Here is a 23206-nt window from a genome sequence, read left to right as displayed (position 1 = left end):
GAGGAAATTTCCTGGCCATGTAAGGTTCTTCTGAGTAATCTGGCATGTTAATTTTATATTAGTTTCTGTTAAGTATAAATTATTGAGGGTGATTGATCATCTTTTAAGTTATTGTTAAATTTCAGTTTCTAGACCTTTACCACTGATTATTAGACCCTATACTATAATAACTCAACCAAGAATATGTTGTATTGGGAAGGTAGTTTGGTCCTGAATCTTCTGGCTTCATAATTCTTATGCTTGCAAATTAAGAGATTTGCATCTTCATTTTGTAATTAGTAACCAAGACTGAAATGAATTCTGTCTAGCTTTATCTATCTAGTTTGTTTTATTTAGCCTTATGGACTTTGTCAGATGTTTTTCTTAAGTTCTTATCTGGATTATTTAGCTAGTTCTTTCCTTCTTTTCTTTCTTTTGTTCGTTCGTTCATTCGTTTTTTCAAGATAGGGTTTCTCTGTGTAGCTTTGGAGCCTGTCCTAGGACTCACTCTGAGGACTAGGCTGGCCTGGAATTCACAGAGATCCACCTGCCTCTGCCTCCCAAGTGCTGGGATTAAAGGCGTGAGCCACCACCGCCCGGCTAGCTAGTTGTTCTTTTAGCCAGCTGATTTTGCCACCTCTTATAATGTTTTTAGCATAGCAGCATGGAGAATTAGCTGTGTATAAAACTATGCTCCTTGATGGATTTTGTTGTTGTTTGTTTGTTTTATAAGATAAATGATCAGTAAGGCATGGATAGCTTCTGTTTACCAGCCCCCTGCCCTCTGTTATAGTAAAGGATGGATAGTGACTAGGAAGGAAGATAATACTTTTCCTACACACTAAAATGACTACAAATAATATTTTTTTTTGTGTTTTTTTCTGGAGAGAGGGTCTCACGTAAGTAGCCTTGGCTAGCCTGGAAGTCCCTATGTAGACCAGTCTGGTTTTCAACTCACAGATATCTGCTTGCCTCTGCCTCTGAGTGCTGGGATTAAAGGTGTGCACCACCATGTCAGCCCTTGCAAATAACTCTTAATTAACATGGCTTTATGATTGACCTCTCCAAAGAGTATGTGTGTTCAACATCTAGATGACTGCTTACTTGAGCTTGTTTACACTATATTGGTGATATTAGCAATAATCAGTAGCGATCTTTTCAGCTTTAAAGTTGATAACTCTCCATAGAAATATTTTAATTTTTATATACCTTTTATATTAGTTACTGTTGGCATCTGTCACCAAATCACCTGGCGGAAACAGGTATTGGAAGAGAGTTTTAGTTTGGTTTGAGAGGCATTTCAGTCTGTCACGGTTGAAAGGCAGGGTGGAGGTACTCCATTCATCCGTCCATGGCATCAGGAACTTGCAGCAGAAGTTCATGGTGGAAGGACTGTGTGGCAGTCGACTCCTCGTGGTAGTGGACAGGAAGCAGGGACTAGAGGACTCTTCAGATACCTGCCCCTAGTGACTGATTTCTGTCAGCCACATTTTACTTCCAAAAGGCTCCTTATGTGGGGGTTCAGATTCAAGCCATAACATCATTGCTCTTTCATTAATACAATTTTTTTTCAGTTGAACTTTCTTTACTTTGTCTAGTGGGGCTTCCAAAGGGTATTTTAAGTATTTTTCTTTTATCTAATTACATATTTTTCTTATGATTTCCCCCAAACAAGAAATACTGTATAAAACTTATTCTTTATTATTGTACTATATCATTTCCTGGAGTAAAGTGAACTTAAATTGCTAATATCTTCATGCTTAAATTGTCCTGTGATTAAAGGTTTGTGATATATAGTGTTATATGATTGAAATTTCATTTTTGAGAATTTGAGACAAATATTTAACTTTTCCATTTGAAATCAGGGATTAATATAAACAATGAAAATGGAGAAATGAACCAAGTTGGAGCTTTGCTTGCTTGCTTTCTCTCTCATTCTCTGTTTTTCAAGACAAGATTTCTCTGTCCTGGAGCTCGCTCTGTAGATCATGCTGAACTCAGAGAGATCTACTTGCCTCTCTGTCTCCCAAGTGCTGGTGCGCCACCACCGCCTAGCTAGAACTTTGTTTGCTTTCTTAATTGCAGATGATTTGCTCACTCTAAGGAATTAACACTGATGGAGGACAGGTCAAGACTGCCCAAGAGAGGGAAATAAAGAACATCTCCACTCCACTATAGTTTTTCTCTCTCTCTCTTTTTTTTTTTTTTTTTCTTTTTTTGGAGCTGAGGACCGAACCCAGGGCCTTGCACTTGCTAGGCAAGTGCTCTACCACTGAGCTAAATCCTCAACTCCTATTCCTGTCTATTTATTGCACTAAGGTCATGCCCTGAGCTAGGGATAGTACGAAACCACGCTTTGTTCTAATAGTTCATTACTTTTTGATTTGTGCATTTACATTGTCCCGTAGGCCAAGATGGAAGTACCCTGTTTCTAAATCTAAGCAGTCTTTAACAGACTGGTGCATAGTGTACTGAAGGAGTGTTATCTTGTGAACTGTTGTGCCCCTAATGAATCAGGAAATGTGGATGTAGCAGAGGCAAACTGCCTTCTATACAGAGTCTTCACAATGCCACCATGTGCACCTTTTCCCACCTTTAATGTTTCTTCCAAGTTTTCTTTTGTAATTTGTTAACTCTCATCTTCCTAGACATTGTTTCATGGAACTTAATTTAGGAAATGTTGAAAATGAAAAAGTTAAGCATACAAATTTTTTTCTCCTTGTCTAAATCTGTGGCAATTTATTGTAAAATTTATGGTAAGAACATTTTTATAATTTTGCTGTGTTTTAAGGTAGGATCATGCTATGTGACCCAGGCTGACTTATATAGTCCAGACTCGTTTTGAACTCATGATTCTTACACTTCCATCTGTGGGTGCTGGCATTACAAGTATGTCTACCAAGCCCAGTTTACTCATAGTTTTTAATAAGGAAACAATTAGAGCTCAGTCTTATGATAGAATGATTTAGCAAAAGACTTACCTATACTGTCTTGTATATTTGGCTTCCTTACCCATGTGTCACCTGTTATAGATTCAAGAGTATTCTTTCTTGGCTGCTAGCATATACATTTTCTCTCTGAAGAAACTTTGCAAATGTTCAATTCTTAATTATATGTACATTCCTCAGTCAAACTTAATTGTATGTTGATTTTCAATAAGTGAGAAGTATTTGTTATTCTAGCATCATTATTGACTATCAATTAAAAATAAGACTTGGAAACAGATTATTCAGAGGCCAACTTCACAGTAATGAATAGAAAAGAATATGTTACTTCTGTTCTTCCATTCTCACGTTTCTTGTTCCTTCCCTGCCTCTTTCCCACTTAAAGTGAGTTCATAGAACAATCAATCAGTCATTGTTTTTGAACTGTAATTTGAGCGACATTTAATATTTCCACAGTATAGCCAAAGGTGATGCAGTTACTATGTATACCAAATTCTAGAACATTTTTGTCACTCCTGAAGAAAGCCCCATTCTCATTGGCTGCCTCTCACTTTTGCAGGCCATATTTCCTTGCGCATAGGGAGATTTAGTGATTTAGAAAATAAAAATATTATGGGCACAAATCTAGCTTTGCTATTTTAATAGTAGATATTATTTTCAGTACATTATTTACTTACTATTTATATGTATTAACTTTTGTATTTCTAGTTTGCATATACCATCTTACTAAGTTTTAGAGTGAATCTAATCCACGATTCACTTTCATAAGTGATTTAAAAGAAATTGAAATCTTCAATTGCCACATCTTGGAAGTAGAAAGAGTCCATGTCTGTGAGATTCCAGAGTTGATTTTTTTCTTTATTGCTTGTTATTGTATTTGAGACAGGATCTCATTATGTAGCTAAGGCCAGACTTGAACTCACGATCTTCTTGACTTCTCATCCCTAGTGCTGGGTGTATCATTTGCCCAGCAGAAGTTTAAGTTTTCTCTTTTTTTATTGGGAATGGGGGCAGTTCTGGAGGTTGAACTCCAAGTCATCACTAGGTGCTGGATCACTGTGCAGCGCTCAAGCTACTTTCCTTAATACCTGTTTTCCTGCGTGTCAGAGGACAAAATCTGGACTATATTTAAAATCAGGAAGCCTCATGCTGAAACTTGCATTTTTTCACTTATTTTAAAAAGCTGATAGAACTGTCAAAACTGAAGTCACATTCCTGTGTGATGGATCAGCTAGGGTTGTGTAATGCCTGACCTTTGTCACTGAACACATTGTTAAGGTGCCATTTCTCTTCTGCTAGCAGACTAATCACAAGGCATCAAAGACTGTAACTGTGATTCTGTATAAACTCAGTATTTTTGCTTTATTAGAACATGTACAGCAAGATTTTGGTACTCAATAAACTGAAAATGCACTATAAGGGACTAGAGAGATGGCTCAGAGGTTAAGAGACCTAGGTTTGGTTCCTAACACCCACACAGTGGCTCAGAACTGCCTATAATTCTAGTTCCAGGAGATCTGATGCCCTCTTCTGAAGGGCATCGGACACTCAGTGTGCTCTGCATGTGTACAAGCAGTCAAAACACTCATACGCGTAAAATTAAAAAAAAAAAATCTTAAAAAATACTTGCCGGGCAGTGGTGGCGCACGCTTTTAATCCCAGCACTTGGGAGGCAGAGGCAGGTGGATCTCAGTGAGTTTGAGGCCAGCCTGGTCTACAAAGCGAGATCCAGGACAGGCTCCAAAGCTACACGGAGAAACCCTGTCTCGAAAAACCAAAAAAAAAAAAAAAAAAGAGTACTTGTGTTCTCTCCAATTTTTCTAAAACACACCAGAGGATCAGCATAGAATTCTGATCTCCAGTCACCAGGAGTCAGGAAGATCAAGCAAGTGTTTCTCTTTTCCTGCTTTCTAATATTCTGCCATGTAGAAGAAAATGCCTTAATTGATGTCTGTTCATTTATATTTGTTCTTTGACTTGATGTCTAGTTAAGAAAGAACTAATCGAGCCCATTTGTGTCTGAACATACAGTTTATCTGAACATAGTGGGTCTTCTCTTGCTGAGCTGGGCGTGTTGGGGGGGAGTTTTATGTGAACATAGTGGGTCTTTTCTTGCTGAGCTGGGTGTGTGTGGGGAGTTTTATCTGAACATAGTGGGTCTTTTCTTGCTGAGCTGGGTGTGTGTGGGGGAGTTTTATCTGAACATAGTGGGTCTTTTCTTGCTGAGCTGGGCGTGTTGGGGGGGAGTTTTATCTGAACATAGTGGGTCTTTTCTTGCTGAGCTGGGTGTGTGTGGGGAGTTTTATCTGAACATAGTGGGTCTTTTCTTGCTGAGCTGGGTGTGTGTGGGAGAGTTTTATCTGAACATAGTGGGTCTTCTCTTGCTGAGCTGGGTGTGTGTGGGGGAATTTTATCTGAACATAGTGGGTCTTCTCTTGCTGAGCTGGGTGTGGCGGGGCAGTCTTAGCTGGTAGGCTTTACTGTGCTGGTCAAGTCCTACTTTTTCTTGTCTCTCCACTATTGTGTTGAAGTGTTGTATATATCAAAGTGTGCAATTATTACTTTAGAACTATTTCTTATTTTCATTTTGTTATATTTGTTTGGTCTTATGTAGTCTAGGCCTGCCTTGAACGTCTGATCCTCCTGCCTCTGCCTCTCAAGTTATGGGATTACAGAGGAATGACTGTGCCTCTCACTAGATGTCTAAATGCTTACAATTATTAAAATCTTCTTGATGTGTTGATAGTTTTATTATTTTTTATCTCATACTTTAAATCTAGTATATTTTCTGATACTACTCTCACTCTTTTGATTATCACATAGCATTTTTTTTGCCCTCTTTCAATCTGTGCCTATACATTTAAAAATCGGTTTGTGCTGTGTGTTGTGTGAATGTTATTGGATCATGTCTTTTGTATGCTTTCCGCTAGTCTTTGTCTTTTGATTGGAGGGTTTAACTTGTTTGCACGGATACAGGGAGAGTTAGTGTCCTACAGTTTGCTATTTGTTTCTGATTTGCCTGACTGCTTTTTGTGTTCAGTTGATGTTTTATAATGAAATGTTTCAATTTCTTGGTGTTTTATTCTGGAGCTATTTTCCTTGTGGTTGTCGTAGGAATTTCATTTAACATCCTGAAGTTATAATACCAACTTACCTTGAGAAGTATTCAAGCCTTGGTTCCTGTATAGTTACACCCTTGCTTCCTGTTAGCTTTTAAAAAAACCATAAAGTTGTGTCTTTTTAATGCCATATAGCCATAATTTAATAATTGGATTTTTAAAAATACCATGTCTAAAATCATGTGGAAAACAAAATGTGGAATTACAAACTAAAGTTATACTACTGTTAGAGTTGATCTTTTTTGTTGTAATTGTCATTTCTCAGAGTTCTTTATTTTGTCCTGTAGCTTCAAGTTGCTGTAGTTCCCTTTATCTGAGGTTTCAGCTTAGGTGTGGTCAATAGTGGTTCAAAAATACTATTTGTCAAGCCAGGTGGTGGTGGTGGTGGTGGTGGTGGTGGTGGTGGTGGTGGTGGTGGTGGTGGTGGTGGTGCTGCTGCTGCTGCTGCTGCTGCATGCCTTTAATCCCAGCACTCAGGAGGCAGAGGCAGGCGGATCTTTGTGAGTTCAAGGCCAGCCTGATCTGCAGCGCGATGATCCAGGACAGGCACCAAAACTACACAGAGAAACCTTGTCTCGAAAAACCGAAACAACAACAACAACAAAAAACACTATTTGCCTTTCCTCTTTTGAGAGAAGTACTGTATTTATATAAATATCATTATATTACAGCGTTAAAAATTGTTGTGTTTAAATATTACTGTTAATGTTTTTCTGTGCCTAGTTTATTAAACTAGCATAGGTAAATATGTGTAGGAAAAGTGTATGTGTGTCCACAGTTTTAGGCAACCACTGTGGGAGGAGGATGTAGTGTAATGTGTCCTCTAAAAAAGGGGAAGCTTTTGTGTTGTGAGATGTTGTACCATTCCCACTTGAAGGACTCCCTGTAGCATTTCTTTGAAGGACTAGTCTGGTGGTAATAAGTTTCCTCAACTTTTGTTTCCCTGGGACTATTTCGGTAGTCCTCATTTTTAAAAAATAACTTATTTTTATTTTATGTGCATTGGTGCTTTGCCTGCATGTATGTCTGTGTGAGGGTGTCAGACATTTGTTAGCTGCCGTATGGGTGCTGGTCCTCTGGAAGAGCAGTCAGTGCTCTTAACCACTGAGTCGTCTCTCCAGCCCAGTATTCCTCATTTTTGAAGGACAGTTTTGCTGGATATTTTTGGTTGATATTTTTGTCTTCTAGGACTTTAAATATTGTTGTATCCTTGCTTCCTATTCCTCAAGATTTCTGAGGGAAAAAAAAAAATCTGCTGATACTGAGGCTTCTTTGTTTGTGACAAATTGCTTCTTTCATTCTGCAGGTTTTGTTTCTTTTTTTTTTTTTTTTCCCAAGACAGGGTTTCTCTGTGTGGCTTTGGCTGACCTGGAACTCAGATCTGGAGACCAGGCTGGCTTCGAACTCAGATCCTCCTGACTCTGCTTCCCGAGTGCTGCCACTAAAGGTGTGTGCCGCCACTGCCCAGCTGACTGTGAGTTTTTGTAAAGACAGCCGTCTCACAGTACAGGCTGGCCTAAGCTCTCTAATATATGCAAGAATGTACTTGAACTTCTGAGTCTCCTGCTTCCACCTAGCTAGCGCTGGGATTTCAGGTGAGCACCACCATGAGAGGCTTGTGCAGAGCTGGGGACGGATCCCAGGGCTTTGTTAGGCAAACACTCTTATCAAATGAGGTACATCCTCAGTCTGTCTTTGTCATTTGATGGTTTGAGCATCATTTGTCTGGTAAGTCTCTGAGTTTTTGTGACTTGTGGTTTCATTGAGCCACAACTTCTTTATATTTATATCTTTCATCAGATTTGAGAAGTTTTTGATTATTACTTCTACAAATAAATCTCTTTCTGGAATCCTCAAGGTAAATAGGTTAGCCCAGTTGATAGTGTCTATAGGTTGGTTAATACCTACTTTTCTTCAGTAAGTTGATTTCAGTATTTTGATCATATTTGTCCTCCGACTTCCACTCCTTCCAGATCCTCCCCAACCTCCCTACCTATATAACTTAGGTTGTGTTCTGCCCCACTCTCCCCAAATCGGGTCCAGTTAGTGTTGGACAGTTACTTCTAGGTGTGTTGCCCGTCCTGGAGTGTGGTTTACACCATTAAAGAAGTAACTTTCCCTCTCCTGGTAGTAAATACCGATAGCTCCTCAGCTCGGGGTGGGACTTTGCTCGTCTCTGCATGCTGGCCTTTTTTTTGCCTGAGCTTTCACAGGTCTGTGCGTGCTGTTAGAGTTGCTGTGAGCATCTGCCTTATTGTGCCTGGAGAACACAGTTTCCTTGAAGTTACCTCTTACCTGTCTCTTACCGTCTTTCTGCCCCTCTTCTTCATAGATCCCTGAGCCTTTCGGGAGGGCTGTGATACAGAGTACTATTTAGGGCTGAACATTCTGAAGTCTTATTCTTTGCATGCTGACCAGTTGTGGGTCTTTGTGTTAATTGCCATCTACAAGAAGCTTTTCTGATGAGGGTTGAGTGATATACTGATGTATCAGTATAGCAATAAGTCATTAGGAATCATTCTATTGCTATGTCCACTTAGCAGAGTAATAGTAGGTTTTCACCTAAGGTCTATAACCTTTTTAGTCACAGGCTCTAGGCCTCATTTTGACAATGTTAGATATGGATTCCATCTTATTGAACAGACCTTAAATCTAATCAAAAAGTTGTTACTCCTATATTTGTGCTCAGATCTACTTTTGATTCTTTCTAATACATTTTATTTTTATTCTATTTACTGTATTTTTCAGCCATGGCTAGGATTACAAGTATGTACTCCTATATTCTATTTAGAGTTTTGTTCAAAAATTTTCATATATTTTGATTATATTCTTTCCCCTCCAACTCTTCCCAGATCTTTCTCACCAGCACCCCCCCCCCAATCCACCCAACTTCATATTCTTTTTCTTTGTCCTTCTCAAAAAAGAAAAAATCAAAACAAACACTGGACAGTGGTGGTACACACCTTTACTTTAATTCCAGCACTTTGGAGGCAGAAGCAGGTGGATCTCTGTGAGTTCCAGGACAGCCTGGTCTACAGGATGAGTCCCAGGACACCAGAGCTACACAGAGGAAACTGTGTTTTGAAAAACAAAAAACAAAGACAAAACAGCATAAAAAACATGGAGTCTGTTTTGTGTTGGCCAACTATACCTGGGCATGGGGGCAGACCTGGAATGTGGTTGATATATCCAATAACACTCTGTTGGAGAAAACTGATTTTCTGTTTCCCAGTAGGTATCACTGCAAATAATTTCTTGGTTAGGGGCAGGACTTTGTGTCTGCTTCACCTGGGATTTTGTTTGGTTTGAACTTGAGCAGGTATTGTGCATGCTGTGACAGTCTCTGTGAGTTTGTATGTGTATCACTCCTGTTGTGTTTGGAAGACACTGTGTCCTTGGAGTCATTTATTACCTATAGCTCTTACAGTCTGCCTTCCTCTTCTGTGCAGATCCCTGAACCTTGAGGAAAGGGTTTCAATAAAGACATCCCATTCAGTGCTCCAAAGTCTCTCAATCTGCAAACTGTCCAGTTGTAGGTTTCTGTGTTAATAACCATCTATTCCAAAAAGAAGCTCTGATGAGAGCTGAGTGATGCACTCATCTGTGAATAGAGCAATGTGTTGTTAGGAATCATGTTATTTTTATATTCCTTCTACAGAATAATAGTAGGTTTCCCCCAGACCCATAACATATATCTAGCCTCAAGTTCTTGGCCACTTTAGAAGGGGTAGACATGAGTTCCATCTTATGGAATGGGCCTTAAATAAATTTAATTTTAAAAAAGTGATTGGTTACTCCCATAACATTTGTGCCACTATTGGACCAGTATATATGCCTGCGTGCAGGCAGGTCTCTGTTGTAGGGCGAAGGGTTTGTAGCTGGGTTATATTGATGACTCCTTTTCTCCTCCAGTAGTGTGCAAAGTACCTTCCAGCACCATGAATTCTAGTCAATAGTGGTGACACTTCTGGTTGGCACCTGCTCAGTTTTTCTGTGTTCCATGACACAAGTAAGTGTATCTCCAGCAATAGGCCTTACTATCTGGTTGTGGAGGAAAACAATAGCCTTGGCAGTAGCCTTGATGTTGGGGTTCCAAGTGTGTGCTACTGTACCTTGTTCTCCATGTGGGTTTGGGGGCTCTAAACTTGGGTCCTCATGCCTTTGAATAGTGTGCTTTACTGACCGAGGTGTCTTCCCAGCCCTGGATTTCTCATTTTTAAAAAATTTACATTCTTTGTGTGTTGGGGATGTGCTTGTGCCATGCCACATGTGTAGAGGTCAGAGGTCAAATTAAAGTTCTTTCCTTCACCATGTGATTCCTGGAGATCAAACTCCTGATTTCCAGGCTTGATGACAACCATCTTTACCTTCTGAGCCATCTTGTTTGTGCCCCCCGTTTTTAAAGAACAAACAAACAAACAAAAACAACCCAGAAACTGTCTTTTCCTTTCCTGCCTCGGCCCAATGGATGCTGGGATTTCTACCACACTCAACTCTCCTTTCTTTTACTTTATTGATATTTCTGTTTATCATTTCCCTGATCTCAGCCATGTATTTGTTAGCTTTCTGAGAACCATTAAGGCAAAAAAAAAAAATTTCTGTCTAGTAAATTTGCTGTCAGGTTTTTTTGAGAGACATTTTTTTGGACTAGTTTTTCCCCCTTTGAGAGATGCACACTTCCTATTTGGGGGTGCATGTGTGTCTTTGTCTTGGTCTTGTAAATTGTGTGTGTGTGCATGTGTTGGCTAAAAACTGGAGTTTGGCTCTTCTGGAGTGGAGCAGTTCTCCCCTTTTCTAGAGTTTGCCCAGCTTTAGGTGGGTATTTCTGTGCTGGGTATGTGCTTATGCTATAAAGTTAAAGCCTGGACTTTTTTCTGGGCATAGGGGATGACTTCCTCATTTCTCTTGTCTGTTTAATTGCTCTCCATTGTTACTACTATGAACTGTTTGGCTTTTTAAAGGAGGAAAAAGGGAGGGGCAGAAGGAGGCTTGAAGTCCCTCAAGTCTTCAGTCGGTGGGGGTTGAAGAGTGGTCAGACCAGCTGCCTCCCTGTCTACACATATGTGATCAGAAGCACAATTAGTGACCAGAACACAGATTGCTAACACTGGAACACATGGCCTGTATCACTGACCTGGGCTTCTGCAAGTTGGTTGCAGGCCTCTGTAGAGGTTTATCAGTGACTGTGCATTATGGGCTGGGATGAGTAGACTCTGCTTCATGAGAACTAAAATCAGGGCTGTGGAAATGGCTCAGTTGGTAAAATGCTTGCTGTGTCAGCATGAGGATCTGAGTTCAGATTCCTAGAAGCCATGCAAAAGCCAAATGGCCTGGCATGTTTCTGTAACACCAGTGATGGCAAAGAGGACTGGATCCTGGGGGCTTGCTGACCAGCTAGCTTAGCCAAAATAATGAGCTCCAGGTTCAATGAGACCCAGTTTCAAAAACAAAACAAGTTCCAGGGTCATAGAGCAATACCTGTATGTAGTCTGCTTCTGGCCTCCCTGTGCCACACACGCATTCAACACACAGGAGAGAGAGAATGCGCGTGCGCGCGCGCGCGCGCGCGCGCGCACACACACACACACACACACACACACACACACACACACACACTTGTGGAAACTGACAGCCTTTGTCTAGACTCCCCAGAGCCTGAGTGGGCACATGGCAAAGGCTCTACAAGTGTATTTGGTAGATGAATGTTGACTTCTGGTGCTGCCTTTTCTGTTCTCTTTCTTTAACTAGTTTTTTTGTGTGTGTGTGTGTGTGTCTGTGTGTGTGTGTTTGTTTTGGTCTTTTTTTTGGGGGGGGGGAAGGTAACACTTCTAGCATCTGAAATATGTATTATCTAGATTTATTTAATAAGAAATCTCCCATGCTCATGCAAGCCACCTAATCAGTTAAACCCAGTGAGACAATATGCACACAAAGACATCAAAGTTGTTTCTTTTTTTTGTTTGTTTGTTTGTTTGTTTGTTGAGACAGGGTTTCTCTGTGCAACAGTCCTGGCTGTCTTGGAACTCACTCTGTAGACCAGGCTGGCCTCAAACTCAGAGGCTGGGATTAAAGAGCTGCTACCACTGCCCGGCTGACATCAAAGTTGGGAAGAAGGGGTTCAGCAGGGGTAGGAGTAGAGGTAAGAGAGAGTAGTGGGTAGTGTGCATAGCAGAATTGCTTCAAGTGTGGTATAGTTATGAAAGAGGGGTCTAGATTGTGCAGGTTTAGAGAGTATTGCCTCTCTGCAGGCAACTTTGCCCATTTCTCTGTGGAAAGGACTGTCTTCTTGCCCCCCCCCCCCCCCTTTTCCTTTCTTTCTGTTGTCAGACTTAAAAGCTGAGCCAAATGTGGTCCTGAAATTCCTGAGAGGACAGTGAGGGAAGTGGTGGATGTTTCCCTAAATAATCAAGTTCTTTGAGAGAATCACCCCCCTCCCACACACACACGTGTGTCCTTTAAAGGGCTTCTTTCTTCTGGTAGTCTTGCTGTGGCTCCCATGCTAGCTAAGAAACCATCATGTTCAACTGTTAAAGGATAGGGACACACAAATATGATTTCACTAACCTTAACTTGAAATATTCTCTGAAAATAATTATGAGTTCTTGGTTGCAAAGGACAGAAAGTGTCTTTAATTTAATCAGAAAGGAATGATGCTTCGTAGGAAGTTCGTATCTTGGAAAGTGGAAGTTTAGAAAACATGGCATGTCTAGGAGGTTTGTAGGGGCTGCAGTCTGCTTAGGACCTTGCTGTTAGACACTGGCTATGCATGCTCCTGCTACCCTGCCTACATCCTGATGGCTGCCTGGGAATTATCAGCTCCTCCAGTGAGATCTTTGAAGAATCCCTTCTGTGCCTGGCTTCTAGCTCTGTAAGAGTCAGCATCTAACAGAGAGAGAGAGGGAGAGAAAGGGGAGAGAGACCCGGGGGGGGGGGGGGGATGATGATGATGATGAAACACCTGCTTCTGATCTCCTTTAGTGTTTGCTAGCTGGTCAGCATAAGGATGGCAAAGCTTCCCTGTGAAACGCTTGTACTTTATCCCCCCCTCAGATCTTTGGAGCTGTGTTTACACACAAAAAAACTGTGTTTTTTGTTTTTAATATTATTTACTCAGTTTTTCTTCCGTGTGTGTGTGTGTGTGTGTGTGTGTGTGTGTATGTGTGTGTGTGTGTACAGACACGTACGTACTCTTGGACTTTCCAGCTTCCAGAGCTATGGACAGTTAATTTCTCTTGTTTATAAATTACCAAATCTAGTTGGGCATGGTGTGCATACTTGGTGTTTATGTGTGTGTTGACTTTCTTTTCAACTTATTTTTCTTTCGTATTGTTTTTCTCTGTAATGATTTCTGTGAGCTCTAAAAAGTAAGGAAACTGCTTTGATTCCTTTTGTTGACACAGCTTTATAATGAATGCCCTTCCCTTCTATGCCATTAAATTCAGATAAGCATTGATTACAGATATTGATAGGTTATCTTTTGTTCAGAATTACTGATTGCTAACTTTGCTTTATTAATGTATATATTACACAATATGCATATATTGGTTTTTTGAGACAGAGTCTCTTTGTGTAGCCCTGGCTGTCCTGGCCCTCTCTGTAGACCCGCCTGCCCCAGCTCCCAAGTGTTGGGATTAAAGGCGTGCGCTACCACCTCTCAACTGCTTTTTTTTTTTGTCTTGAAGAATTTATTGCAAAAGTATTCATTGCAAAAGAGAATCCTAGAGAGTCTTACAAATCCATAGCATTGTTATTACGATTGCTGTTGCTTCTTGAGTCAGTGTCTCACTCTAATCCTGACTTCAGACTCATAGAAATAACTACTTGTCTTCTGTGTGTTGGGTTTACAGTGTGTTGTGATAACTAACACACATTCACCATGTCACTCAGTGGTTTGTTTTTAAGTCATTAAAGTATATCTTTATGTTTTGTCTTTTTTAATGCAATAGCATTTTTCTTTCTTTTGTCTTAAAAAATTAGAATAGTTTATAGTTTCCCTATTGACTTACACAGTTAAATTCTCTTTAGTTCTCTTCTGTAGATTCACAGGCTGTTGATGAAATGAAGCATTTGAAATGTTTTACAGATCAGTATCGTATCTCACTCTGCCAGTATTTCCTTCCTGGTCTGACGTGAACTCTAAAATTACGTGAACACTTTCTCCCTGTTTCCTGACATTTCCAGAGTTGTAGTTTCCTTTAAAAACATTATTTGTAGAAGAGAACTGACCAAGCATTTCAATATTTTTTTTAAAAAAGAGAAAACTGCAGTAGTCAAAAGGAATAAAGTTCCTAATATTTTGCTGTATTTTTCTTCTAGTTTTATATTGTATTCCAAGGATATACCCACTTTTGTTACCTGACTAGGACACAAGTATGTTGGGTCATACTGTTTAATTTTCTTTTTTTTTAATTGAAAATAGATTTTTTTCAGACAATATATTCTGATTATGATTCCCCTCCCCCATCTCCTCCCAGTCCCCCCATCCAAATCCACACTCTTTCTCTCTCATTAGAAAACAGAGACATCTGAAAAAATAATAGAGTAAAATAATATAAGATAAAGGCAAACAAACCAGAATAGCAGAAAACAAACAAAAATGAAGAAAAGAGCCAAAGGAAAAGCACAAGAAACACATAGATTCAGAGATGCACATGCTTGCACACCGAAATCCCATAGAACCACAAAACTGGAAACTGTAATACAGCTGCAAAAGATCTGTGCTTTCAGTTTTAATTTATTCACGAACCTGTCCCTCAGTTCTATAAATCTCACTGTTGTTGAGCATATTTTTTTTTCTTTGTTGGGTTTTTTTTTTTTTTTTTTCCTTCTCTGAGACAGGGTTTCTTCTTGTAGCCCAGACTGTCATGGCTCCCAAGTGCTGGGATTACAGGCACCCCCCCCCCCCCATGTCGTTGAGCACATTTGGTGCTCATCAGTCTCCCCCTCTCCTAAGTCTCCTGATGTGCTGACTCTGAACTAACTGCCTTCCTGTGTGTGCAGTCTGTCTGAGATGCCCCTTTACCATCCCTCTTGGGGTTCTCATTTCTTCTTTTTCAAGTCGGGTTCCCCAGTTCCTAGAACCTGTCATCACCTTTCATCCTTTTCTACTCTCAGATAACGGATGGAAAACAAAACGACTTGTTGCTTAACCAATGCTTGTATTATATACTCTCCTGTGATGTATAGTCTGTCTTGGTATAGCGTTTTAGGCTGGAAGTAATTTTTCCTGAAGATCAGACTTTATATAGTTATTTTTAGAAGCTAGTGTTGTTAATGACAGTATCTTTGATATCTTTTTTTTTTATGCCATTTGTTTCTTTTCTAGCAGACTTTAGGGTCTTGTGTTATCTTTGGCATTTAAAAATTACATAAAGATATGTGTGTTTCTGTTTGAGTCTTTTTTTTTCCCCCTAAAGTCAATTTTACTGACTGTTTATCCCTTTATCTTGAAAAACTCATGTTGGGCCTGGAGATGTAGCTACTGGTAGAATGCTTTTGTAGCATGCATGAGGCTCTAGGTTTAATCCCCAGCACTGAGTAAACCCAGCTTGGTGACATATACCTGTAATCCCAGTCCTCCAGGGATGGAGGGACGATTGAGGGTCAGAAGTTCAGGTTTATCTACCACTGCAGAGCGAATTCAGGACTAGCCTAGGCTACATGAAACTGTCTTTTCTCCTTTGTCTTATAATTAATTCTTCAGCATTCTACCTTGCTGAGCCTTCTGTTACAGGCCTGGAGATTAAACAAATTTATATACATAAAGTGCTTAAAATAGTATCTGGCGTGTAATCAGTGCTTTGGTACCTGTAATTATTGTCTAGTTTCACAGCTGATTGAGGAATGGTCCGTCCTTGGGTTTGAATCTTTCACTTACCTCTTTGAGACCTATTTCCCTTCTCTGTAAAATGTAAGCTCCACCCCTGCAGTGTTAGTGAGGAACAAGAGAGAATGCACATGTGAAAAATGCTTGAAAAACTTTGTATAGGATTACATTGCTACTTGTACCTTTCAAACATATATTTTTCATTAAGACTAAATTTGCCAGGCATTGGTGGTGTGCGCCTTTATCCCCAGCACGTAGGAGGCAGAGGCAGTCAGATCTCTGTGAGTTTGAGGGCAGCCTGGTCTACAGAGCCAGTTCCAGGCAGGCTCCAAAGCTACACAGAGAAACCCTGTCTTGAAAAACCAACAAATAAATAAATAAATAAATAAATAAACAAACATAAAACATTAAAAAAATTTAAGTTTTTTTTTTTTAAAGAGTACGTTATTGCTTATGCTTTTTGTGGAAATCAGTATGAGCTAGGTACACTTGGGAATTGCTAAGATTGCCTTTTCAAGACATTACCATAATTTATTAGGCTGGAGACAAGATATGAAAATAGTTTTTGATAAAGTTGATTCTACTTCAGATTGTATAAATCTGTGTAATGTAATAATTATTAATGAATGACATGAAGTTGGAGAGGATATGCATTCGGGTTATTAATAGTATTTGAGATTAGGGAAAATAAAATCTGTTTTAGTCCTGCTCAATATTATTGTAATTTGAAATGTTAGCTCATTTTTGTTAATGGTGGCCTTTTGTTTGTTTGTTTTGTTTTAAGGTTTTTGGATTCAAAGCATAAAAACCATTACAAGATATACAATCTGTAAGTATGTTTTCTTATTTGTATGTATGTTAACTAAATAAAAGTTATTTCTTTATTGGAGTTAAAAAATATTTTAATAGAACTGGATTCCTAAGACAGTTGAAGTCCGAGAGAGAGGATTGTTGGATCTAGAAAGTGTGGTGATGAGGTACAACAGTGCTGGCACATTCATGTTACTTGATCTGCTTGAAAAGACTTGGCGTCTCGCCCATCCTTGAGCCCATAATCATGTGATAATTTGAAATGTAATCCCCAGCAGAGCTGCTGTTAGAGTTAGCGGTGGCTTCTATGGAGGCCGACTCCAGGGTGGACAGACCTTTGTATCCTCTGTGCTTGTTGGTCAATTGTCTGAAACAGCCATTTGAGTATTCTGTGTGTATAACCTAAGTAAGTTGCCCAGCGTTGTTTAATTATCTGGTGTAGGGTTTTAGGGATTGTCCATTAGAACTTGCAGGCCTACCTTTACATCTTTGTTTTCTTTTGACTTTTGGAGTAGAGCTGTGAAAAAGAGAAAGAAAGGGGGGGAAAATCATTAAACATTTTTGTCTTTGAAGACCATTTTTATTTCCCCCATATACTGAGCATTTTTTTTTAATTTTAGAAGGTGCATAAATTATTATTTTTCTATATGCCCTTTTGTCTTTTATATCTGATTTATACAGCAGGATAATTTTATGTAATGTTAAATACCAATTACCAATTACCAATTTCTATATTACTCTATCAGATATAAGCACAAATATTCTCTCTTCTGCTTCCAGTGGGCATTTGATTTTTTGAGGGTTGGGGTGGGGTTTGAGACAGGTTTTCTCTATATAGCCTTGACTATTCTGGAACTCACTCTGTAGACTAGGTTGGCTTCAAAGTCACAGTGATTCACTTGCCTCTGCTTCCCCAGTGCTGGGATTAAAGGTGTGTACGAGCACTACCTGGCAGGCAGGCATTTGAATTTTTATTCAGAGGATTTTCTGTGCCTTGTTAGATTGCTGGATGTTGCTTTTTTTCTTTCAGTCTTTAATAATATTTCTGTTTTGATAAGATTTAGTAATTTATGTGCAGTAGTTATCAATATTGTTTCTCGTAGTTTTTACTGACTTCAGATTCTGAAAGGTGCAGCCGTTTAGTTAGGGACATCCCTTTAGTCATGATAAAATATATAGATACAGTGCTCACAAGGATACTTTCAGTCCTCAAGTAGCATATAGTTAATTCCAGAGTTCAGCAAAGTATTATAGGAGCGAGCAGTAACAGAATTGTAGCCATAGTAACTGGGCCCCATGGGAAGGTTTTGTAAAGAGTGAGATGTTTAAGCTGTGGTTACTTCTGATAACTTCTATCTTCAATCCCTCTCTGTTACATAACCTGGTTTGGAGTTTTTCTTTCTTTTAATTTTAGGGTTTCAGTTATATGTGATACATCTTTCTTTGCAAACATATATATACATTTGAAGATCTTGAAATATTCCTGTTAGGCTTTTCTGCTAATCAAAATCAATAGGGGTTAGCTATTAGGCTGAGGAGGCTGGAGCATGGCAAGTTAGGAGATTGATAGCACAATGGTCTTTGAGATAAGCAGTAAGTCATTTTTGGCAGATGGTGGTATGTGCTGGCTTAGGTGGGGTTATAATAATAAAAGGTGTATAGGAGAACTATAAAACTGTTTTCAAAAGCTGCATTGGGAAGCTGACGGAAAAAAGGACAAGAACTGTTGAAAACTGAAATTCATTATATGAATCATTTTGGACTCACACTGTCAGGACTGGAGATTTAGAGTCCCAGTAGGGAAGTAGAAAGACACTAGAAGACACATTTTGCCTATGTTGAAATTTTATGCCTGTTTAACATATCCAAAGAACAGGGAGGAAATTCTTTTCATTCCTGTTTATAGTGGCTTCCTGCTTCTAGAATTTAGGGATTAGGCTTATGCTATCGCCTTTGTTCTATTTTAGTATAGTTAAAGGTGGCATTGGGTTGTAGCCTAGGAGCTAGACTCTCTGTTTCTAAGCATTTGATTTCCAATTTAATGAACTATCTCTTTATTAGTTGAGACTAACCTGTAGTGCACAGTAACTTACTCCCATGTCACCTGTACAGAGGCTTTAGGACGGCACAGGACCTGCAAGATCACTTAGTAGAGCCTTCTCATCTTTCAGATAGTGAATCAGGCCTAGGGAAGTTAAGTGAGGTGGCCAAGGACACATAGGTACATATGGTAGCATGTTACCCGCCGTTTATGCCAGCAGTCCCTTTTGTTTGTTAATTAGGTCTTTGTTTTTGCTTCTCCATGTTTTAGTCACTTCAAAAGTTTCAACACCTACAAAGTCCAGTGTTTTATATTTTCTTTTTTTGTTTTTGTTTTTTGTTTTTTGAGACAGGGTTTCTCTGTGTAGCCCTGGCTGTTCTGGAACTCGCTCTGTAGACCAGGCTGGCCTCAAACTCACAGAGATCTGCCTGCCTCTGCCTCCCGAGTGCTGGGATTAAAGGGTGTGCCTCCGCCACTGCTGGCCTGTTTTAATTTCCTTGCCTACTCTGTATCTGGTTTTAGGCAAGTGAGCCTAGCAGCAGCAGATGTTTTTGTTTTGTTTCTTTTTGTCTTAGGATAGCAATTATAGGTGGTATGTATTTATTTCTTGGATAGTTGAAAATCTTAAATATTTTTTTACTGGATATACCCATAATTAGTAGTTTATGAAACCTTTTACGACAGCTGTTGTATGTGGATGAAGAACTACTAGCATAAGCTTTCTGATAATCACTTGTTTATCTCTAAGTTTCCTTGGACATTTACTAAGTTATTTTAAAAAAGGGCAACATCCTTAAATTAATCAGTTTTTTTTTTAATGAGTGAGATTTCATTTTTTGTTTCTCTATGTTCAGAGAATGCGAAATTTTAAGTTTTCTTTTAATGAATAGTTGACATACTTCTTGGCAAACATTTAGCTGTGTTGTTTTTATCTGTTAAGATTTCCTCTGTGTCGAGTAGTGGTGGCATCCGCCTTTAGTCCCAGCACTCAGGGAAGCAGAGACAGGTTGATCTCTTTGAGTTTGAGGCCAGCCTGGTCTACAGTGTGAGTTCCAGGACAGTCAGAGCTGTTGTACGGAGAAACCCTGTCTCAACAAACAAACAAAAATTTCCTTTGTAAAGTAGAGATAGCTTTATTGTAAAGAGTAAAGAACAGAGCTTCCAACCCTTGGAGTTGTATGCCGAGGCCCAGTTCTCTGCAAACTTCTCTTTAATCTCACTCCTTCCTTTACTTTCTGTTTCCACCTTGGAAAACCTCTCTCTTTCATTCTCCTTCATTTCTTTTCATATAAGCCAATTTAAGGTAAGGACAAAGATGTCATTTGAGTTTTAAGTATAAAGAAAATTTTAAGTCTCAGTTGTTAATTTGCTATCTTTCATTTTAGTATTTTGAGTGACTTATTGCTAACATGCCATAAGAAATTTAAAAGGAACTCCTATGTGAATTTTGGATATATAGCAGAGATTTTTAACTAAGGTGAAAGTTTTCTTCCTTACCCTGTCAACCCTTTCTCTTGAACACTGTTACATATGAAGCTCCAGCATCTTATGCCGGATGCCCCATGCTCACCTGCACAGGGCTGCATGCTCTCCCCCTCCCCAACCAAATCATAATTGTTGGGTCTGTCTGTCTTCAGTGACAGATACTGTTCATGTTAGTGCTGGCTTTGACTTATTTGAGTAAAACTTGTCACTGCTTTTACATGTAAAACTTGAGTGTTTTTATTATGTTGAACGAAACAGTAATAAAAGTTGGAATTTGGTGACCAAGGAGACTGAACTTGAGCTCATGTGGCATGGTATGATTGCCTGGTGTGATTAGGCAAACTTTTAAGGGCCTTTCTAAATCTTAGCTTTCTCATCTATATAATGGAGATATAAACTGTCACATCATTGTGAGGATGAAGACAGGAATGTTACTGTAATGTTATTGTTATCTTGTTGTCATTATTTTCCCTTCCATATCGTCATCTTAGCTGATACATGAGAACCATTTGTGATGGTAATAAGCCGTGGTCATTACACCAGGCTTTGGAGAGTGTTTGCTCTGGCTTTCTCTGGGGCACTCTTTTCTTTTCTTTGATGAGGTATAGCCGGATTTGTCCCTGCTAGACAAGAACTCTCCCAGACCCTAGACCTCAGACCAGGCATTTGGAGGTCCTGAGCAAGTGTCGTAGATTGAGACAACTATGCAGGAAGCTAACATTTGTATTCTAGTAAACTGTCACGGGACCGTTTCTCAGGGTATGTGCCTAGCTTCCTGTCTCATTTTTTTCTTGAGTGTCTCCATGATTCCTGCCTATGCTCCACTGTCGATTCTTCCATTGCGCCTCTCCAAAGAGCAGAACCTGGCTGCCCTGCATGGAAGCCCAGCACTTGGGGGTGGAGGGAGGAGGGAAGTGGAATTCAAAGCCAGCCTTGGGGATATAAGATTCTGACTCAGAAAAACCAAAGGAGGGGGAAAGGAAAGTATAAATGTGCTCCTCTGTGTATGGATCAGCTCTCTTCTTCCCGTCTCAGTTTTATATAAGCAAACACAAGATTATTTAGCAAGGATGCATGCATCATTATCTAATAAATTGTTTTCTTTAGCAAATCAGTACATTAAGTGATACACTAAAAGGAAAAAGCTTGTTTTGTTTTGTGTGATAATACAAAAGTTGATTTGCTTCAGGTCTGACTAGTTAGAAATCCAGTGGGCTGTAGTTTATATATGATTTGTTCAATCTTCATTTTAATTTGGTTTTGAAACTTTAAAGTTGAGGAGCTGTGTAGATTCCAAGTGTACAATGCAGGTCCACAGCTGCTTATTTGGAAGTCTTGGATCAGTTACATTTCAATATGCAGAAATTTTCAGCTTTCAGAACAATGGTAGGGAAGCATATCCTTTATGTTATCCAAGTAGCCGTGTGGTGGATTGGCTAGTGCTCATCATTTACTGCAGGTGTGTTGTTGAGCAGCCCCAGATTGGGTCTGTTAGAACTGAGATTACGTACTTATAACTTCAGGATTTGGGTTTGTGGGCTAAGGAGTAATGGAACTTTACTTGTTTTAAAACACCAACTTTTGTTTTCAGTAATTTCCTTTGTTGGTTTTTTGAGACAGGGTCTTGTTATATAGCACAGGCTGGCCTAGGACTCATTGTATAGCAGAGACTAATCTTAACAATGCGATCTTTCTGTCACAGCTTTCCCAGTGGTAGGATTACAGCCTGTGCCACCACGCCTAGTTTATTTTAGGAACTCTTAAATGTCTGATTTTGTTAGTAGTTGGAGTCACCAGGATGCTGCTGACCCCACTAATATGTAGGGTTACCCCCTTGAGCCTATTAATGCTTATTTCATAGCCTGTTAATTTTGAGTGAGCCAATTGCATAATAATAGTCATTGGTGTTATTGAAAAGATAATGTGTATGTTTTATAATGGTGTCAGCATTTTACTATTCTGATTGGTTTTACTTTATTTACTTAGTTATTTTATTGTGATCTGATACTAAAATCATTGATAAAGATGACATTTGTATATAAAAGGATAAAGGTCTGGTTTACCATTTTTAGTAAGCATTGTGTTACGTAAATTAGTATCATTCAGTTGTCTTTTACATTTTCTTATGTTTGACTATTTTTAAGATGTATATTTTAATGGTTTAAGATTGTATATGATCACCTGTCAGGTAAAAATAACATTGAAAGTAGCTGTTCACAGGTATTTGTGAAATAAACACATTCTAAAGGCATGTACAGTCTTCATCCAAGAAATCTACAGGGTCAGTGCAGTTGAATTCAAAGTGTTGCATGTTGATGTCACAAATTGTATGAACAAATACATGCACTCTAATTGCATGCATACATTTAACCTTTTTATTAAGCTTTGGTTTCCTTAATTACAAAATAATAATAATAATAATAATAATAATAATAATAATAATAGTACCTACTTTAGAATTCTTGAAATTAACTGAAATAGTGGATATAAAAACACTTAGCACGATGCCTGGCATAGTATAAGGGTGAACAAATGTTGGTAATAGTAATACTGGGCCCTCCAAGTGTGAAAGGTAACTTTATGCCACATTTAAACTTTCTTGTAGATGTGCTGAAAGACATTATGACACCGCCAAATTTAACTGCAGAGGTATGTATAAATACAACCATAGTATATTGTGTAACTTAAGACCAATAGACTGTCTTTTACTGCCTAGTGATAATTATCTAGATTATTGAGATAAAAACTTTAAGATTAAAAAGTAAATTTAGTTTCAGAGTTGTTCTTTAGGTCATATATAGACCTATCAAAATTGTCAGGAAAGCTAAATCACAGAGTAGATTGAGAACAGAGGAGCTCACTAGACTAAACTAGGATAAGGAGGGGCTTATTGGCTCTTTGGGGCAGTTGGTGCCATTGTAAACAATTACAGGAAGACAGCGGAACCATTTTAAGTTTTCTATATAGAAGAATGACATAAAAGAGGAAAGGATAGGGCAGC

General features: G+C 39.0%; 1 protein-coding gene across 1 annotated transcript in view; it reads left to right on the top strand.

Moving 5' to 3' along the window:
- The window catches only part of Pten (phosphatase and tensin homolog), a 66225-nt gene that overhangs the window by 19496 nt on the left and 23523 nt on the right, over positions 1–23206 (top strand). The window contains exons 4-5 of the mRNA XM_059253767.1: positions 16654–16698; positions 22811–22854. Of these exons, the coding sequence (XP_059109750.1) occupies positions 16654–16698; positions 22811–22854 (89 nt within the window). The remainder of the gene's footprint in view (positions 1–16653; positions 16699–22810; positions 22855–23206) is intronic.

This window comes from Peromyscus eremicus, chromosome 1, assembly GCF_949786415.1.
Source record: "Peromyscus eremicus chromosome 1, PerEre_H2_v1, whole genome shotgun sequence".
Classification (NCBI taxonomy): domain Eukaryota; kingdom Metazoa; phylum Chordata; class Mammalia; order Rodentia; family Cricetidae; genus Peromyscus; species Peromyscus eremicus.
Note: the sequence above shows the minus strand (reverse complement) of the source record. Positions and strands in the feature narration are given on the sequence as shown.